Source organism: Scyliorhinus torazame, chromosome 6 (assembly GCF_047496885.1).
Source record: "Scyliorhinus torazame isolate Kashiwa2021f chromosome 6, sScyTor2.1, whole genome shotgun sequence".
In the NCBI taxonomy this organism is placed as follows: Eukaryota; Metazoa; Chordata; class Chondrichthyes; order Carcharhiniformes; family Scyliorhinidae; genus Scyliorhinus; species Scyliorhinus torazame.
In genome coordinates this window covers 107,011,752-107,031,867 of record NC_092712.1, presented here as the reverse complement: position 1 = coordinate 107,031,867, position 20,116 = coordinate 107,011,752, and the positions used below count along the sequence as shown (strand labels likewise).

At 45.1% G+C, this 20,116-nt stretch overlaps 1 protein-coding gene across 3 annotated transcripts in view; it reads left to right on the top strand.

Moving 5' to 3' along the window:
• fam171a1 (family with sequence similarity 171 member A1) overlaps nt 1-20,116 on the top strand; it is a 283,483-nt gene that overhangs the window by 220,060 nt on the left and 43,307 nt on the right. For all 3 annotated transcript variants that reach the window (XM_072508664.1, XM_072508663.1, XM_072508665.1), the window contains one exon: nt 2,455-2,631. In XM_072508664.1, coding sequence (XP_072364765.1) covers nt 2,455-2,631 — 177 coding nt within the window. The remainder of the gene's footprint in view (nt 1-2,454; nt 2,632-20,116) is intronic.

Genomic DNA, 20,116 nt, shown 5'->3' with positions numbered 1-20,116 from the left:
TTGTCACTGGATTAGTAAACCAGAGATGCAGAGTAAAGCTGGGGATCTAGGTTCAAATCCTGCTACTGCAGATGGTGAAATTTGAATTCAATAAAAATCTGGAATTGAAAGTCATGATGACCATGAAACCATTTCTGATGGCAGTAAAAACCCATCTGGTTCACGAATGTCCTTTAGGGAAGGAAATCTGCTGTCATTACCTATTCTGGCCGACATGTGACTCCAGACCCACAGCAATGTAGTTAACTCTTAATTAGGGTTGGTAATAAATGCTGGCACATCCCATAAACAATTTTTTTTGTTAAAAAATTACTCGACTTGTGTGGCATGGGTAAATTCAGATTATTCCTGTTATTTCTCTCTTGGTTGTACGGTACTATTTTTCTTTCTTTCAGGAAGCGGACTACAGAAGATAAGTTAAATGTAGCAGTTTATTTAATTGTCAGTACTGATCATCATTCATTTGTCGTAATGTGGATCTAGTTTTTATAAAACAGCCAGTGATTTTCTTTTAAATTGGTCCAATCTGAAGAAATAGGAGATTTGATTTGATTATATTTGAAAATGGGGATACCCATGAACCTTTTTGAATGTTAATTTTCAGCTAACTGAAAATGTTAACACTGTGTTGCAGTTTAAGTTTGTAAATAATGTTAGGAATTCAAAGGTACTTTTAATGGATATTTATTTGTATTGGCAAACATTACAAATAAAGTATAGTTTTAAGTGGGTTTAATTTAATGTTTCTGTGCCTGGAAAGGTAAAACCTGTAATTGGATTTATGTTGAACAAAGGTGTTTGTACATGTGGGGGTTGGTTAACTTCCAGCTGTGTTTGTATTGTGTTTAGAGAGGGCTATGCTGTGAAGAGTAAATGGAAGTAGCAGTCATTGCTTTAGTAACTGGAAGCCCTTTCAAAGGTAGAAAAGCTTTTAAGTTTTAGCTGGCTATATTGCAGTTGGAGAAAGGACAGCTGGAAGTGAAAATCTCTCAACCCTGCCATGAGAAGCTTGCCAAGCCAAGGGAGTTGCAAAGATGCAGGTTTCGTAAGGAAAAAAGATGCAGTCCAGGTAATCAGGGAATTTGGACAGAAAGTGTGTCTCAGACGACTGAAGTTCAGAGAACACAGACAAAGGTATTTCATAAGAATTCAATAAGAAGTCTTCCAACACCAGGTTAAAGTCCAACAGGTTTGTTTCGATGTCACTAGCTTTCGGAGCACTGCTCCTTCACCTGAGGAGGGAGCAGCACTCCGAAAGCTAGTGACATCGAAACAAGCCTGTTGGATTTTAACCTGGTGTTGGAAGACTACTTACTGTGCTCACCCCAGTCCAACGCCGGCATCTCCACATCATAAGAATTCAAGGAAGAGTAAACAAAGAGTTCTGCGTTAAAGAGGCATTTGCAGTAACCAGAGTTAAAGAGGGAAAGCTGACTTCAGAGGTAAATCAAAGGTTTGATGCCACTTTACCAGAGTCTGAAAATCGAGGGTTAAAGCAATTGTGAATAGTTTGTACAAAATCAAGACAAAAAAATGCTAACGGGGTTGGTGTAAAACCTGGGCTGAATTCCCTGTTAAAAGTGGAGTGGAAATTTTTGTTTAAAAGTGTCATTTGAAAAACCTGGACTGGACTTTGGAATACAAACTGCTAAGGGAAAGCATTATTATGAGGGAAGATTTTAAAGTGTGTTTTTGGGAGTGGACTTTGGAAACCATGACATCATCGGAGGGGTTCTGAGGAGACATTCACAGATACTAACAGGTTCAGAGCAGAGTTGTGTATTTGAACTCTGTGCTTCACATTCTGTGTTACTGAGACCATTGTAGCTTAAGATCTACTTTTTAATCTATGTTCATCTTAAAATCTGTGTGTAATTGTTAAGCTAAGCGGTGGTGAAGGAGTATTATATTATAGTCCAATTTTTTCCTGTTTAATTTTTTTTTCTTTTAAAATCTAATTAGTGGTCCTGTGACTCTGTTCCTCCATATTAAGTTGTGGTCTTTTGAGCCAGGATTCCATTCTAAAATGTTCCCTTCTAGTTATAACGTCAACTGGGTTCGTAGCAACATCATGTGCATCTGGTTTAATTACTCAGACAAAGTTTACTGCAGAGTGGAGCAGTTGTTGAGAAATGCAGCTGCTTAGAGGAGTCTATTTGTGTAATTGTGCATACTTTTATGTTGTGTGGTTTGTGAACCATACCTTCGCCTGGCAGATTTTTATGTTTAATTTAAAACCGAGACAGAGGAGATGGATAGTGACAGCTAGCACTTGTTATCCATATTCTGAGCATTGAAGATGACCTGCTTGCTTAAACCTCCAAACAGTTTACCTGACTAATACTAAGATAAAAAATTATCATAGCTACACTCCTTTTCTTTGTTTTTTTCCCATTATATTATATGATGTATTTAATCTTTTTATTACTGCTAATGCTATCTTTTCTTTTACAGGAAACAGCAGCAGGTTTGAACTGACCCCTGTCACGGCAGTTAGTGTTCATCTGTTGAATGGTGATGGAACTGAAATCCAGGTGAATGGTCCAATCTGTGTGACCATTCCCCTGACAACCAAAAGCTCCTTGAAGCATAACGATCCTCTTCCAGCCTGGAAGTTTGATAAGAAAATTGGTAAGCAATCGAGAGTTAAAATTTGGGAAACTGAACAGGAGAGCTTACTGTATGTCTGTTCTCCAAGTGCAGTGCCATGTATAATACAAAAGGTTATATATTTGTCTTCCTTATTGAGAATTTTCCTTGGCAAAAAGAAAACATTAAATCTTGTTTTTGGCCTTCCTGCAAGTTTGCCTATTGCCATCCTCATATACATTCTTCTTTCTCTTAAACTCCTTGCCTCAGTTAATTGGGCCACTGCAGTTAATGCAGCAGTTTACCTGCAAGGCTGTGAAGTGTTGTCCCTTACTCACTCGAGGTCACTGCAAAAAATTAGCTGGTTGTAGGAACAGGAATGGCATTTAGTCCCTTGAACCTGTTCAACTATTCCATTAAGGTCTTGGCTGATCTGTGACCTGACCCCAAATACCTGTCTTTATCAATTTTCTTCAATATCTTTGAGTAATCATAATCTTATCAAACTCAAATTTACAGCTAACCATCAATCTAGTATCAATTGACATGTTTGGAAGAAAGTTCAACATTTCTACCACCCTTTACCTGTAGAAGCATTTCCCAATTTTATGGCGAAAAGGTCTGGCTTCAACCTTTAGACTATGCTCCCGAGTCCTGGACTCTCCACTCAGCACTGTCCTTAATATCTCTTCTTGTAATTTAACTCTTGGAATTTGGGTATCATTCTGATAAACCTATGCAGCACTCCCTCCAAGATCAATATATCTTTCCTAAAATGGGGCACCCAGAGCTCCTTGCAGTACTCCAGGTGTGCCTAACCAGGGTTTTCTAAAACTGATGTTTTACTTGTATCTCTTTATGTTCTAATCCCTTCTCGTCTTCATGTTCCATTAGACTTTTTGATTATTTTTTTGTACCTGTTTATGACATTTAAATGCTCTGTGTGCCTGAATTCCTCGGGCCTCTTTGGACCTTCACTGCTTCTAGCTTTTCGCCAGTTAGAAATTAGTTTGTCCTATCCTTTTAAGGTCCAAAGTAGATGACCTCACATTTGCATATCTAGAAATCCATTTGCCACAGTTTTGCCCATTCTCTTAACCTATCAATATCTATCAATTGTATAGCAAGATGCCTCACCCAGGAGGTGAAACACCAACTACTACTCACTCCCCATCAAGCATATCTCATCGTGAGATATTTCCATGGTATTGCTGATAGTTACAAAGGATGGCATTCTCCGGACTGTCTCACTCGTTCTACTTTCAGAAGGGGACTACAAGAGGGCATATTAACGAAAGAAAAAGATGGAATTGAAAGTGCAGTTTATTCGAGGCATGTCCTATAATTATTTCTTATTGAAAAAATGCTTCTAGGTGTTCTCAGTAACTAAATTCTTTTGCACTTTAAAAAAAAAAATCTAAAGATCAAACAGCCTAAAACCTTACCTAACATTTGCTTGGAGGTTTCCATTTCCCTGTAATGTTTGGTTGTCCCATTATTCGCATTTGAGCCGTGTATATCATGAGCTAAAATGTCAAGTTTCACATTTTAAATGGTGCCAGAGATGACTGACACGTTAGTAATTTGAAACCATCATTATGTGTGTTTACATGTATGGAAATAAACCGGAATGGACATAAATATGCAGTTGACCCTGAAGTAATTTTACTTCAGTGCATGCTGTACCTAAAGGTAACAACATTTGGTTCTGCTAATGCTTGTGTTTATATCTCATTTCCAAATTGTTCTACTTCGCATTTTTACCAGATACATTAGGCCTGTTGTACTTTGTTGCCTGGGTGTCAGTAAGATAGTACCTTATGAGTGCCCAATTAATTTTTGCACCGCCCCCATAGAGAATACACAATGGGCTCTCAATGGGGCCATATTTTCATCAGCTCTTTTCCTTTTAGTTATAGGAAGCTATCTGTTGCCACGGTGTTTTTTACATCAGAAGTTTTTGTTGGTGTCCCAATCATAGAATCCCTTCAGTGCAGAAGGCGGTCATTCAGCCCATCCAAGTCTGCCCCGATTCTCTGAAGGAGCACCCCTGCCCTATCCCTGTAACCCCAACTAACCTTTTGGACCCTTAGGGGCACTTAAGTATGGCCAATCCACCTAACCTGGACATCTTTGGACTATGGGAGGAAACTAGAGCACCTGGAGGAAACCCATGCAGACACTGGGAGAACGTACAAACTCCACACAGTCCGTCATCTGAGGTCAAAATTGAACCCGGGTCCCTGGTGCTGTGAGGCAGCAGTGCTAAACACTGTGCCATCATGCTAATCTGTCTAAATATGGTAGTTATTCTTGTATATTTTTATTCTTTCAGTAATTGCTACTTCAAGTACTTTTCTGTCTTTTCAATCATCACAATTGCTCTGCTTTCCGATAAATATTTGTTTCTTGCTTGTTTCTGTTCTTGGTGCTTTTCCCTTTCTGCTCAGCTCTCTGTAGCTGACTCTAGTAGTCAGTGTAAATTGCCAACTTTCCATTTGAAAATGTCAGAAGAAATGAGATTGATTGATTATGGCACTAAGTATGTGGTCTTGAAAAGCCTTTTGAATAATGTGAAGAACAGGAAATGTCAAGCAAAAGTGTTTTCAAGTACAACAATGGAATAGTGCATATTAAATTTCAAGCCAAGCCAAACAGCTTGCTTAGTAAAAGTTGCAATGGTAAAAATAAATATGTGTTAATATGTGCAATTAGATTTCCGCTGCTCTGTTGAGTTTAATTGCATTGCAACTGAATGTCACACCAAGCATTTGTAAGGAATTGATTGTAGTAATTGATTGATTGTAGTAAGCATAAATTCAAAGAGTACTTTTTTCTTTCTTGCTAGCTGAGCTTATTTTGCCCATCTAAAGGGAAACGGAAGCCAGCTGATGCTGCATTGTATCCAAAGTTGCAGAATATTTTGGCTATCGTGCAGCGTTTACTTGCCTCAAGTCCTAACATACAAATTGAAGCAGAAATTGGATGATTGTTTTTCCAGTGCAGTAAGCTGTTTCTTTAACCTGACTTGTAACCTTGTTGGCTTTAGTTTCAAGATGTCACCTGATATATGTTGCGTATGTTACCTGTTCAGTTGCCTAATGGCTTAAAATTGCCACTGCTGATTGCCCGTTGAGATTGCATTTTTTTTGTCACTGCATACTCTTCTATCATAGGAATTTAGACAATATTAGTTGGTTCTTCTGCGAACTCCATTTCAAAAATTAGAAACCAGTTAATTTTTTTAACTGACATTGTTCTAAAATCGCTCCCAACTCCAAAAGAAATCCAACATGGCCTGAGAGGATAATTGGAAGGAATCATACGTTATGACAGATAATGTCTATTTTCAAAGAATGCCATAAAAAGGTAAGTAGGTAGGTAGCCTTTCTTTCTTTGTCACAAATCCTAGGAACCATGCAGAATAATACAATTTAGAAGAAGGGAGGCCCTAAGAGGAATGTTTCAGCTCTGCCAAACCACATCTGTTAAAAACATTGTCCTGGATACTGGCCACATTTAAAACTGTAATGCCTGCTAAACATGCAAGTATTATCCCAAGTAGCAGCCTTGCAGACACTGCTAATGGAGATCTAACTGAGGTAAGCATAAGAAATAGTCACAAAACAATTAGAATATCCTTTAACTATTACTGGAAATGTTACTCGAGGAACATTTGAGGGCAGCACGGTAGCACAAGTGGATAGCACTGTGGCTTCACGGCGCCAGGGTCCCAGGTTCGATTCCCCGCTGGGTCACTGTCTGTGCGGAGTCTGCATGTTTTCCCCGTGTCTGCGTGGGTTTCCTCCGGGTGCCCCGGTTTCCTCCCACAGTCCAAAGACGTGCAGGTTAGGTGGATTGGCCATGATAAAATTGCCCTTAGTGACCAAAAAAAGGTTAGGAGTGGGTGTTGGATTACGGGGATAGGGTGGAAGTGAGGGCTTAAGTGGGTCGGTGCAGACTCGATGGGCCGAATGGCCTCCTTCTGCACTGTATGTTCTCTTCTGCACTGTATGTTCTATGAACAGCAACAATGGAGAACATAGACCAGAAGATTGGAAATTTTAAGGATGACGGGGGAAATAAAAGTAGAGGGAAAATTGGAGTATGAGTGAAAACAAGCAAGAAATATAAAAACAGACAGCAATACGAATATATGAAATGGAAAAGAGCAGCCTTCAATAAGCATCAGTCCTTTGGAGAATGAGACTAGGGAATTAATAACTGGAAACAAGGAAATGGCACAGACTTTGAGCAATATTTTATCTCTGTCTTCACCATAGAAGACACAAAAAACACCCCAATAATGGAAGTAAGCCAACAAGCAAAAGCAAAGGAGAAACTTAAAACAGCCCCGCTCTGCAGAGGAAAAAGTACTGGGAAAACTAACTAAAGGCTGACAAGTCCCTTGGATGTGATGACGTATCCTAGGGTATTTTTTTTTTAAGTGGCAGCAGAGATTGTTTTTAAATTCGCTCATGGGATGTGGTCGTCACTGGCTGGGCCAACATTTATTGGCAATCCTGAGGGCATTTAAGAGTCAACCACATTGCTGTGGATCTGGAGTCACATGTAGACCAGCCCAGGTAAGGGTGACAGATTTCCTTTCCTAAAGGAAGGGGGGGGGGCAGTGGTGGCAGATCTAGAGGGCACATATTAAAACCAGGGATGTCCCCCACTTAAGATGGTGATCAGGAGAATTTTTTTCTGAGGGTTGTTATTCTTTGGAACTCTCTTCCCAGAGAGCAGTGGAGGCAGGTCCATTGTCCTACTTTAGAACATAGAACATTACAGCGCAGTACAGGCCCTTCGGCCCTTGATGTTGCGCCGACCTGTGAAACCACTCTAAAGCCCATCTACACTATTCCCTTATCGTCCATATGTCTATCAAATGACCATTTGAATGCCCTTAGTGTCGGCGAGTCCACTACTGTTGCAGGCAAGCTCTCTGAGTAAAGAACCTACCTCTGACATCTGTCCTATATCTATCTCCCCTCAATTTAAAGTTATGTCCCCTCGTGCTAGACATCACCATCCGAGGAAAAAGGCTCTCACTGTCCACCCTATCTAATCCTCTGATCATCTTGTATGCCTCAATTAAGTCACCTCTTAACCTTCTTCTCTCTAACGAAAACAGCCTCAAGTCCCTCAGCCTTCCCTCATAAGATCTTCCCTCCATACCAGGCAACATTCTGGTAAATCTCCTCTGCACCCTTTCCAATGCTTCCACATCCTTCCTATAATCACTACGCGTTAAGAGTTTATGGATAGAGGACTGATTGTCTTGAATATATTCAGATTTCCATTACAATATGCAATTTAGTCATCAACTGTCCCTCCGTTTGAGGATGACATCTACTTGATCACTAGTTATTGGCATGGGTCTTCATGGAGCATTTATATGTATAACATATATATGTATTGTTGCACTCTCTCTGTAGATGAGCTGGTTTAGCTCAGTGGGCTAGACAGCTGGTTTGTAATGCAGAACAAGGCCAGCAGCGTGGGGTCAATTCCCGTACCAGCTTACCCGAACAGGCACCAGAATGTGGCGACTAGGGGCTTTTCACAGTAACTTCATACTTGTGACAATAAAAGATTATTATTATTATTAAAGATAACTTTTGAAAAGAGATTCAAACATCCAGCTCCTAGCTGAAAGAATGGTATGATAAGATTTCACATTTTTAATCTTTTACTGAAGCAGTTGACTAAACACAATCTCTGTAGCCGACTTATATTTCAATCCAAGTGAGGAATGCTCTCCTTTTATACTTGAACACACCATGCGAGCCACAGAATTGCAGTCCTTCCAGCAAAATTGACTTAATCCTAAATACCCAAAGGAAGTGGCTGTCAAGATAGTGGCATTAGTTTTAATTTTCTAAATTTATCTTGATTCTGGAAAGATTTCCTCAAATTGAAAGATAACAAATGTAATCCTCTATTCAAGAAAGGAAGGAGACAGAAAGCGGATAACTACACTCCAGTTAGAGAAAATACTAGAATCTGTTATTAAGGAGGTTATAGCAAGGTACTTAAAAAATCTTAATGTAACTAGGCAGAGTCAATATGGTTTTGTGAAGGGGTAATCACGTTTGACTAATTGAGTTCTATGAGGAAGTAACAAGTAATGTGGATGAAAAGGGGACCTGTAGATAGTATACTTGGATTTCCAGAAGATGGTCAATAAGCTGCTACATCAAAGATCACTACGCGTTAAGAGTTTTTGGATAGAGGACTGATTGGCTAACAGGAAACCGAGAGTAGGAATAAATGGGGCATTTTGGGCTTGGTAAGATGTGGCCGGTGGAGTGCCAAGGGAATCAGTGCTGGGTCTGCAAATATTTACAATCTCTAAGTGGCTTGAAGGAAGGGACAGAATGTATAGTTACTGACGTTGCAATTGACGCAAAAATAGGTCGGAAAGTAAGTTGTGACGAGGGCAGAAATAACCTACAAAGGGATTTCGATAGGTTAAATGAGTGGGCAAGAAAATGGCAGATCGAGTATAATGTTGGAAAATTTGAACTCGTTCCTTTTCGCATGAAGAATAGAAAAGCAGCATATACTTAAAAGGTAGGAGATTGCAGAGTTTTGAGGTATAGAGGGATCTGGGTGTCCTGGTACATGAATCACATGAAGTTAGTATGGAGATGCTGATTAGGAAGGCAAATTAAGAGGACTTCCGGTTGCGGCGATGACCAGCTAAGCCGCACGTTTCGGCGGCTCCAGCTCGAACGGACCTTCGGGCTCTTTTAAGAGCCCCAACGGGGAATTTTTTCGGGGCGAAACCTGGTGTGGGGTGAGGCAACAGGGAGTTCCCCCCCCCCCCCACCCCAGCGAAAAAGAAAAATATCGGCGGCGGCGACCAGATCTCGAAGAATCCTCGAGGGCAGTGGCAGAAGGAAGAAAGGAGCAAGATGGCGGCGGAGGGAGCCCAGGCGACATGGGGACTGGACCAGGATGAATTCGTAAGATGGTGTGTGGAGCTGCTAAAAAAAGGAAGTGCTAGCCCCGATGCTACAAGCAATTGAGGGGCTTAAGGAGACACAAAAGGCCCAGGAGATACAGCTCCGTGTGGTGGAGCAGAAGGTAACTGACAACGAGGATGAGATCCTGGGCCTAGCGGTCAAAATGCAGACGCACGAGGCGCTCCATTAGAAGTGCACCGAAAGGATTGAAGTCCTAGAAAACAGATCACGGAGAAAGAACCTCCGGATCCTGGGTCTCCCCGAGGGAGTGGAAGGAGCTGACGGCGGGGCTTACGTAAGCATGATGCTACGCTCGCTAATGGGAGCTGAGGCTCCCCTGCGAGGAGACCAAAGGCGGGAGAACCACCTAGGGCAACGATCGTGCGATTTCACCGCTTCGATGACAGAGAGGTGGTTCTGAGATGGGCCAAGAAGGTACGAAGTAGTAGATGGGAGAATGCGGTGATACGAGTGCATCAGGATTGGAGTGCGGAGGTGGCGAGAAGGAGGGCGAGCTTCAGTCGAGCCAAGGAGGTGCTGCACAAGAAGAAAGTGAAGTTCGGGATGTTGCAGCCGGCGCGACTGTGGGTCACTCACCAGGAGAGGCATTACTATTTTGAAACGGCGGAAGAAGCATAGACCTTCATTTAAAACGAGAAACTGGATCAGAACTGAGGGACTGATGTTGGAGGGGAAATGACAATGCTGATATATATATAGAAATGTAAATTGGGGAGGGGGGGACATTGAGAAATGTGGGCGCCGATGGGGGGGGAAGAGGAGACACAGGCAGGGGATGGGGAATGGGAGTGGGGCGGCAGAGGGAGCTGCGCCATGAGGGACGGGACGGCTCTAGAGAACGCGGGGTTTCTTTTTCTCGGTCCCGCGTCAGAAAGATGATGGCGGGAAGATAGGCGCAAGGTGGATGAGAGTTCCTCACACGGGGGGGGGGGGGGGTCAAGGAGAGAGCGGGAGAAGCCGGGGTCAGTTGAAGTCAGCTGACTTTCTAAAGCAATATGGGGGGGAGTAACCATGCTAGATGGGGGTCAGGGGGGGGGAGGGGGGGGGATAACTGGGTTGCTGCTGCGGAGATCGAAAGGGAACTGGTAAAAGAAAAGGTGGTTGGGGCGGGAATGCGCCGCCTGGGGGACAAGTGGGTGCGCGGAACCGGGACGTGGGACTGGCCCAGAGAGGGTGATGGCTAGTCGACAGGGGAGGGGGGCGGGCAGCCCCCCAGTCCGGCTGATCACGTGGAACGTGAGAGGCCTAAATGGGCCGATTAAGAGGGCCCGAGTGTTCGCGCACTTAAAAGGACTGAAGGCAGACGTGGCCATGCTCCAAGAGACGCACCTGAAGGTGGCGGACCAGGTTAGGTTAAGGAAAGGATGGGTGGGACAGGTGTTCCACTCAGGGCTGGACGCAAAGAATAGAGGGGTGGCCATATTGGTGGGGAAACGGGTGTCGTTCGAGGCTAGGAACATTGTAGTGGACAGCGGTGGCAGATATGTGATGGTGAGTGGCAGACTGCAGGGAATGGAGGTCGTGTTGGTTAATGTATATGCCCCGAATTGGGACGATGTTGGATTTATGAAGCGGATGCTGGTACGTATCCCGGACCTGGAGGTAGGAAACCTGATAATGGGAGGGGACTTCAACACCGTGCTGGACCCAGGGTTAGATAGATCTAGATCTAGGACCGGAAGAAGGCCCGCAGCGGCCAAGGTGCTTGGGGGGTTTATGGACCAAATGGGGGGAGTGGATCCGTGGCGATTTGTTAGGCCGCTGGCCAAAGAGTTCTCCTTCTTCTCCCATGTCCATAAGGTATACTCCCGGATAGATTTCTTCGTTTTGGGAAGGTCACTGATTTCGAGGGTGGAAGGAACGGAGTACTCAGCCATAGCTGTTTCAGACCATGCCCCACACTGGGTGGATCTGGAACTAGGAGAGGAGAGGGAGCAGCGTCCACTCTGGCGACTGGATGTGGGATTACTGGCGGATGAGGGAGTCTGCGGAAGGGTGCAGGGATGTATCGAAAGGTACCTGGAGGCCAACGACGATGGGGAGGTCCGAGTGGGAGTAGTATGGGAAGCACTGAAGGCGGTGGTCAGGGGAGAGTTGATCTCCATCAGGGCTCACAAGGGGAAAACAGAGGCCAAAGAAAGGGAAAGATTACTGGGGGAGATTCTGAGGGTAGACAAAAAAAATGCGGAGGCCCCGGATGAAGGACTATACAGGGAGAGGCGACGACTCCAGACGGAGTTCGACCTGCTGACCACAGGGAGGGCAGAGGCACAGTGGAGGAAGGCACGGGATAAGATATGAATATGGGGAAAAGGCGAGTCGCCTGTTGGCCCACCAGCTTCGAAAGAGGACAGCGGCGAGGGAGATAGGGGGAGTTAGGGATGAAACGGGAGTCACGGTGCGGAGAGCAGGGAAGATAAACGAGGTGTTTAAGACCTTTTATGAGAGGTTATATAGGTCCCAACCCCCGGAGGGAAAAGAGGGGATGCAGCAGTTTCTGGACCAACTAAGGTTCCCGAAGGTGGAGGAGCAGGAGGTGGAGGGCCTGGGGGCGCCAATTGGGGTGGACGAGGTGACCAAAGGGCTGGGGAACATGCAGGCAGGGAAGGCCCCGGGACCAGATGGATTTCCGGTGGAATTCTATAGAAAATATGTGGACTTGTTGGCCCCGCTGCTGGTAAGAACCTTTAACGAGGCCAGAGAAGGGGGGACCCTACCCCTGACAATGTCGGAGGCGACGATATCACTAATCTTGAAGCGAGATAAAGACCCGCTGCAATGTGGGCCTATCTCACTCCTAAATGTGGACGCCAAGTTGCTGGCAAAGGTGCTGGCAACGAGGATAGAGGATTGTGTCCCGGGGGTGGTGCACGAAGATCAGACAGGGTTCGTAAAGGGGAGACAATTGAATGTCAACGTGTGACGGCTATTGGGGGTGATTAATGATGCCCCCAGCAGAGGGGGAGGCAGAGATAGTGGCGGCAATGGATGCAGAGAAGGCATTTGATAGGGTAGAGTGGGAGTATCTATGGGAGGTGCGGAGGAGGTTCGGGGAGGGGAGGGGTTGGTCAGCTGGGTTAAACTCCTCTATGGGGCCCCAACGGCAAGTGTAGTCACAAATCGGCAAAGGTCGGAGTATTTTCGACTACACAGGGGAACAAGACAGGGATGCCCGCTGTCCCCATTACTGTTCGCGCTGGCAATTGAACCACTGGCCATAGCGCTGAGAGACTCCAGGAAATGGAGAGGGGTGGTTAGAGGGGGAGAGGAACACCAAGTGTCACTCTACGCGGATGACCTACAGATGTGACGGATCCAGTGGGGGGGGATGACCGAGATCATGCCGATATTGAGGGAGTTTGGAGATTTCTCGGGATATAGGCTTAATATGGGAAAGAGTGAGCTTTTCGTGATACACCCTGGGGACCAGAGTAGAGGGATAGATGGCCTGCCGCTAAGGAGAGTGGAAAGAAACTTCCGATACCTGTAGATTCAGATAGCCAGGAGCTGGGGAACCTTACACAGACTCAATCTGACTCGACTGATGGAACAAATGGAAGAGGATTTCAAAAGGCGGGACATGCAGCCGCTGTCACTGGCGGGCAGAGTGCAGGCGATTAAGATGATGGTCCTCCCGAGGTTCCTATTTGTGTTCCAATGTCTCCCTATACTGATCACTAAGGCCTTTTTCAAAAAAATAGATAGGAGCATCATGAGCTTCGTGTGGGCAGGGAAGGCCCCGAGGGTAAGGAGGGGGTTCCTACAACGTAGCAGAGACAGAGGAGGACTGGTGTTGCTGAATTTGGGCGACTACTATTGGGCCGCCAACGTGGCGATGACCCATAAATGGATGATAGAGGGAGAGGGAGCGGCGTGGAAAAGGTTGGAGATGATGTCCTGCAAAGGAACGAGCTTAAAAGCGCTGGTGACGGCGCCATTACCGCTCTCCCCAAAAAAGTTGACCACAAACCCAGTGGTGGCGGCAACATTAAGTATCTGGGGGCAATGGAGGTGACAGAGGGGTGTACTGGGAGCCTCGGTGTGGTCCCCGATCAGGAACAACCATAGGTTTGCCCCAGGGAGGCTGGACCGAGGATTCCAGAGCTGGCACCGGGCAGGAATCAGGAGAGTGGGAGACTTATTTATAGATGGGACGTTTGCGAGCTTGGGAGCGCTAGAGGAAAAGTATGAGCTGCCCCGGGGAAATATCTTTAGGTATATGCAGGTGAGAGCGTTCACGAGACAACTGGTGAGGGAATTTCCGCTGCTCCCGACACAAGGGATCCAGGACAGGGTGCTTTCAGGGTGTGGGTCGGGGAGGGCAAAGTGTCCGAGATATACCGGGAGATGAGAGAAGAGGGGGAGGAGCTGGTGGACGAACTGAAAGGAAAATGGGAAGAAGAGTTCGGGGAGGAAATTGAGGAGGGTTTGTGGGCTGATGCCCTAAGTAGGGTAAATTCCTCTTCCTCGTGTGCCAAGCTTAGCCTGATCTAATTTAAGGTGCTGCATAGAGCACACATAACGGGAGCGAGGTTGAGCAGGTTCTTCGGAGCGGAGGGGAGGTGCGGGAGGTGCGGGGGAAGCCTGGCGAACTACACACATGTTTTGGTCGTGTCCGGTATTGGAGGGGAGTGACGGGAGTGATCTCGAAGGTGGTGAAGGTCAGGGTCAAGCCAAGCTGGGGGTTAGCTATATTTGGGGTAGTGGATGAGCCGGGAGTGCAGGAGGCGAAAGAGGCCGATATTGTGGCCTTTGCGTCCCTAGTAGCCCGGCGTAGGATTTTACTCGTGGAAGGAAGCGAAACCCCCCCCAGCGTGGAGGCCTGGATAAACGATATGGCGGGGTTCATAAAACTGGAGCGGATGAAGTTTGCGCTGAGAGGATCGGCTCAAGGGTTCACCAGGCAGTGGCAACCGTTTCTCGACTATCTAGCGGAACGTTAGGGGGAAGATAGATGGCCAGCAGCGGCAGCCCAGGGGGAGGGGGGGGTGGGTAAATTGTTTGTGTTCTAGATGGGGAGAGGAGGTGGGGGGAGCATTACTTTGTGTTATTTGGTTAGTTTACTATATTATTTAAACAATGTTATATATTAGTTATCACGTTACCATTTCTGTTGATTTGTAAGGGGAAAAACTGTGTTTGAAAACTTTAATAAAATATATTTTTTTAAAAAGGAAGGCAAATTAAATGTCATCATTCATTGCAAGGGAAACTGAATATAAAAATAGGGTGATCTTGCTATAATTGTACAGGACATTGGTGAAACCACATCTGGAGTACTGATTACAGTTTTGTCCTTATTTGAAAAAAGGCATAGGAGCAGTTCCGAGAAGCTTCACTCAACTGGTATTAAAAACAACACGCTGGAAAACTCAACAGGCCTGGCAGCATCTATGGAGAGAGAAACCGTGTTAGTTTCAATCTCAATATGACTCTTCTTCAGAAACAGTCATTTTGGACTCAGGTTAAATCTGTTTCCCTCTCCACCGGTACTACCAGAACTGCTGAGTTTTTCCAGCACTTAGTTTTTATTTCAGATCTTATCTTCAGCATCTGCAGTACTTTTCTTTCTTATATCATGTGACTGTTTCCTTGAGATGAAGGGGTTATCTTATGAGGAAAGGTTGGGCCTGTATCTTGACCACTGCTACTCAAAAATCAAGGGCGCCTACTGTTCCGTCCCCCAACCTCACTTAGGAAAATCAGACCATAGACGGTGCTCCTTCTCCCGGCATACAAGCAGAAACTTAAGCGGGAGGATCCGGCTGAGAAGGTCGTGCAGTGCTGGTCCGAGGAAACAGAAGAGCTCCTACGTGACTGCTTGGAAACAGTGGACTGATCCATATTTAAGAACTCAGCGACCAACCTAAATGAGTATGTCACCATCGTCACTGACTTCATCAGCAAATGTGTGGACGACTGCATACCAAAGAAAGCAGTACATACGTTCCCCAACTCCCGGAAACCATGGCTAAATCGGGAGATTGACTCCCTGCTGGAGGACAGGTCTGAGGCGTTCAGGTCCGGCGACCCTGACTTACACAAGAAATCCAGGTACGACCTCCGCAAAGCCATCCGGGATGTAAAGAGAGAATATCAAAGCAAGCTAGAGTCACAGACTAGCGTTACAGACTCTCGGCGGTTGTGGCAAGGTCTAAACAACATAGCTGGCTACAAAGCGAAGCCGAGCAGTATCTCCAGTAGCAGTGTGCCCCTTCCCAATGAACTCAAAGCATTCTATGCTCGGTTCGAGCAGGAAACCATCGATCCGCTGTTGAGTGTCCCAGCAACCAAAACACACTCATACCCACCGTCACAGCTTCCAAAGTCAGATCAGCCTTTCTGAAAGTGAGACCTCAGAAGGCGGCGGGTCCGGACGGGATCCCTGGTCATGCACTCAGAGCCTGCACGGACCAGCTGGCAGATGTGTTCGCGGACATCTTTAACCTGTCCGAGTGAATGTTTGTGGATGTCTCCCCAGAATCCTCCTAGATGGTTGTCATGAGTGAGTTTCCAAAGTCCAATACGAAAACATGATTTAACATCTTCTTTCATAATTATGCATTCCCTTAGCGGTATGCGTTCTGAAATACAGACCAGGCTTTCCAAATGACACTATTAAACAAAGCTTCCACTCCATTTTTACCAGTAAATTAATCCAGGATTTCACCCAACCCCTCATTAGGATTTCCTTACCTTGACAGCTGCACAAGCTGTTCACAATTGCTTTAAGTCTCAATTCCCAGACTATTAAAATCAAGCGTTTCATCTACCTCTGAAGTCTGCTGTCACTTTAAATCTAGTGACTGTGATTGTCTCATTAACTCAGAACACTTTGTTTAATTTTCCTCAAATTCTCCTGAAGAATATCTTGGTCTCTGTTTACTTAACTCAAGTCATCTTAAACGCTCCCTTTCTGTCCCAATTTCCAGTAACTTGTACTTTATGAAGCCTATCTCTTTGCAACTCCTAACCTGTCCAGTCTTTCTTATGACCGAGTTGAGCGATGTTCACTCTCTGAGATTTTGTCCCCAACTGCAATCAAATTAACTAAGTTAAAACTTTAAAAGCTTCTCTACCTTAAGCAACACTCACATACCACTGCTGGCCTATTTATTCTTCATGCTGTAGCCCTCAGCACAATAATAATAATCTTTATTGTCACAAGTAGGCTAACGCTGCAATGAAATTACTGGAACTTAACCAACCTCCACACATACAAACACCTTTGTCCAGCATGAATCGAATTATATGTTTTACGCTTCCAGGCACCGAAACATTAAATTAAACACACTTGAAGACTATACCTTATTTGTGATGTTTACAATAAAAATACCTGAAAACAACCTTTTAAAAAAAATATTATCCATCTTAACTGTCAAGACACTTTGTAAACTGTGAGCCCTAGTTCTAGCCTGTCCTACAAGGATAAATATCATTTCAGCATCAATCTTGTTAATTCACCTCAGGATCTTGTGGATTTCAATAAGAGCATCTCTCATTCTTCTCAATTTCAGTGGCTGCACGTCTAGCCTGGCTACCTTTCCTCATGAATTAACCCCATTAATCCCAGGTATCGGTTGAGTGAACTGTCCCCTGATAACTTCTAACGCATTTATATCCATTCTTAAATAAGGTATCCAAAACTGTACTTAGTACTCCAGGTGTGGTATCACCGACACAATTGTAGCAAAACATTATGACTTTTTTATTCCATCCCCCTTGCAATAACCAACAGCATTCCATTTGTCATCTTAATCACTTGCTGTACCTGCACTCTAACTTTTATGATTTATGTAGCAGGACACTTGATCTCTCTGTAAGCAAACTGGCCTGTAGTTTCCTGCTTTTGGTCTTTCTCCTTTCTTGCATACAGAAGTCACATTAACTATTTTCCAATTTGAGGGGACCATTTCCGAATCTAGAGAAGTTTGGAAAATTAAAAGTAATCCATCTACTATTTCAGCAACTGCTTATTTTAAGACCCTAGAACAAAGTCTATCAGGACCTGGGGACTTGTCAGCTTTTAGTTCTCATTATTCTCAGTAGCCTTTCCCCAGTGAATATAATTGTTTAAGCTTCTCCCTATGGGCAGCATGGTAGCATAGTGGTTAGCACTATGGCTTCACAGCACCAGGGTCCCAGGTTCAATTCCTGGCTTGGATCACTGTCTATGCGGTGTCTGCACATTCTCCCGGTGCCTGCGTGGGTTTCCTCCGGGTGCTTCGGTTTCCTCCCACGAGTCTCGAAAGACGTACTGTTAGGTGAATTGGACATTCTGAATTCTCCCTTTGTGTACCTGAACAGGGGCCGGAATGTGGCGACTAGGGGCTTTTCACAGTAACTTCATTGCAGTATAAATGTAAGCCTACTTGTGACCATAAAGATTATTATTACCTTTCATTTCCTGTTTCGCACTTATTTCTAGGATATTATTCGTACCCCCTACAGTGAACAGAGCTGCATGTTTTCTGTTCACTACATCTACCGTTCCCTTATTTTCCATAGTTAATCCCTAGACTCTCTCTCTAGAGGACCAATGCTCAGATTACTTTTTCCCTTTTTAAATACATGTGAAAATCTTTGCTACCTGTTTTTGTATTTCTAACTTACTTTGTTTCGCACTCTAATTCCTCCCTCCTTATTAATCTTCATGTTAAGATGAACCATAAAACCATAAGGTATAGGAGCAGAATTAGGCCATTCGGCCCATCGAATCGGCTCTGCCATTTGATCATGGTTGATGTGTTTCTCATCATCCTTCTCCCCGTAACTCCCGATCCCGTTATTAATCAAAAACATATCTATCTCTGTCTTAACGGCATTTGGTCTACACAGCCTTCTACGGCAATGAGTTCCACAGATTCATCACCCTGTGACTGAACCATATGTTCGGCCCAACATTCTGACCTTGCACTCATGTTTGTGGAATTATTTGCTTTTTCTTTCAATTTGATACTAACTTTAACTTCCTTAATTAGCCATGGATCGTGTCTCCTTCTCTTAAAGTTGTTTATTCTCACACAAATGTATTTTCCTGAGTATTCTGAAATATCTCCATAAATATCTGCCACTGCATCACCACTGACCTATCCCTTAGCCTAATTTCTCTGTTCACTTCAGTCAGCAATGTTTTCATCCGCCCTCATAATTACCCTTATTTAAGTTTACAACACTGATCTTAGATCTTCTCCTCTCGCACAAACTCACTCGCAGTTACGCCCTCCTGTCCATGATCATCTGAGCCAATGCTACTCAAGCCGCAGCCACTTAACTGCAGGGGTGTTTGCCCTGGATCACACAGGCTTCCAGGATTCCCCATATTCTGTAGTCCCATATTCTGTAGTTGCAATGTATTACCTGCCTTACCATCTTTATTATGTGTTCATTAATTGGTTTATCTTAATTTATAAATAATAAACCTCACTACTCCCAATACATTTTTACTTAACACATTACAATTACTAAGAAATTACACGGGTTTTGAGAAATAAATGAGCAAATTACTCACCAATCATTTAATGTTTTCCATATGATGTCACCTTTTATTTTTCTCTGAACGCAATTGGTCCAAGGACTGGACTGTATAGCTCGTAAAGCTTCTAGCCACATCTCATCCCCTCGACATCTTTCAGCCTCTCGTCAGGTCTCTCCGTCTTATTGTCTCGTGCTTTTTTAATCTCTCATCAATTTTCGGAGTTTCCCAAATCTACCTCCAGCAGTTAAAGCCTGTTCCAATAATTATTCTTTTTGGCTGTGGTAACTCACAAAGTCAAGCAACTTTTTATCTCTCCTGACCACACACAACTGTTGTCTGTCTGCGATATTCATTGATTTGTACGTGTTGTGAAGCAGATTATTACACAAAACGTGTTTCACGATGGTGCGAACATTTGGCCTCAATATCGGAGAATCGCCCCCATGGTTTGTAAATTAGTCAATAACACTGTGATAGGGAAGTGTTGCTAAAACTATGGGGGCAATTCTCCGATATGGAGGCCAAGTGTTCGCACCGTCGCATTTCACGACGGCGCGAACAGGGCCTGGGCACGACCTATTCTGGCCCCCACAGGGGGCCAGCATGGCGCTGGAGCGGTTCACTCCACTCCAGCGTCCTTAGGCGGCGCCAAATGGGCGCCGCGCCATCCCACGCATGCGCAGTCGGGGCAGCCCAATCTTGCGCATGTGCAGTTGGGCCATGCCATTCTGCGCATGTGTGGGGAACGTCTTACGCACGCCGGCCCCTCACCAACATGGCGGCGGTGTCTGGGGCCGCACGCGGAAGGAGGTAGGCCACAGGCCGTCCCCCAGCGTTCCCGCTGGCAGCAACCTGGGGTGGACGGCGCCATCGGGAACCTGTCTGGTCGTAGCGGCCGCTCGGCCCATCCGGGCCGGAGAATCGCCGCTGGTTTCCAGGGGGTGGGAGAATCGCGTGCGGGGGTCGGGGCGGCGTGGCACGATTCACGCGGCGCCCCGGCAATTCTCCCACCCGGCGTGGGGGGGTGGGGAGAATAGCGCCTTCTACAAGGCAC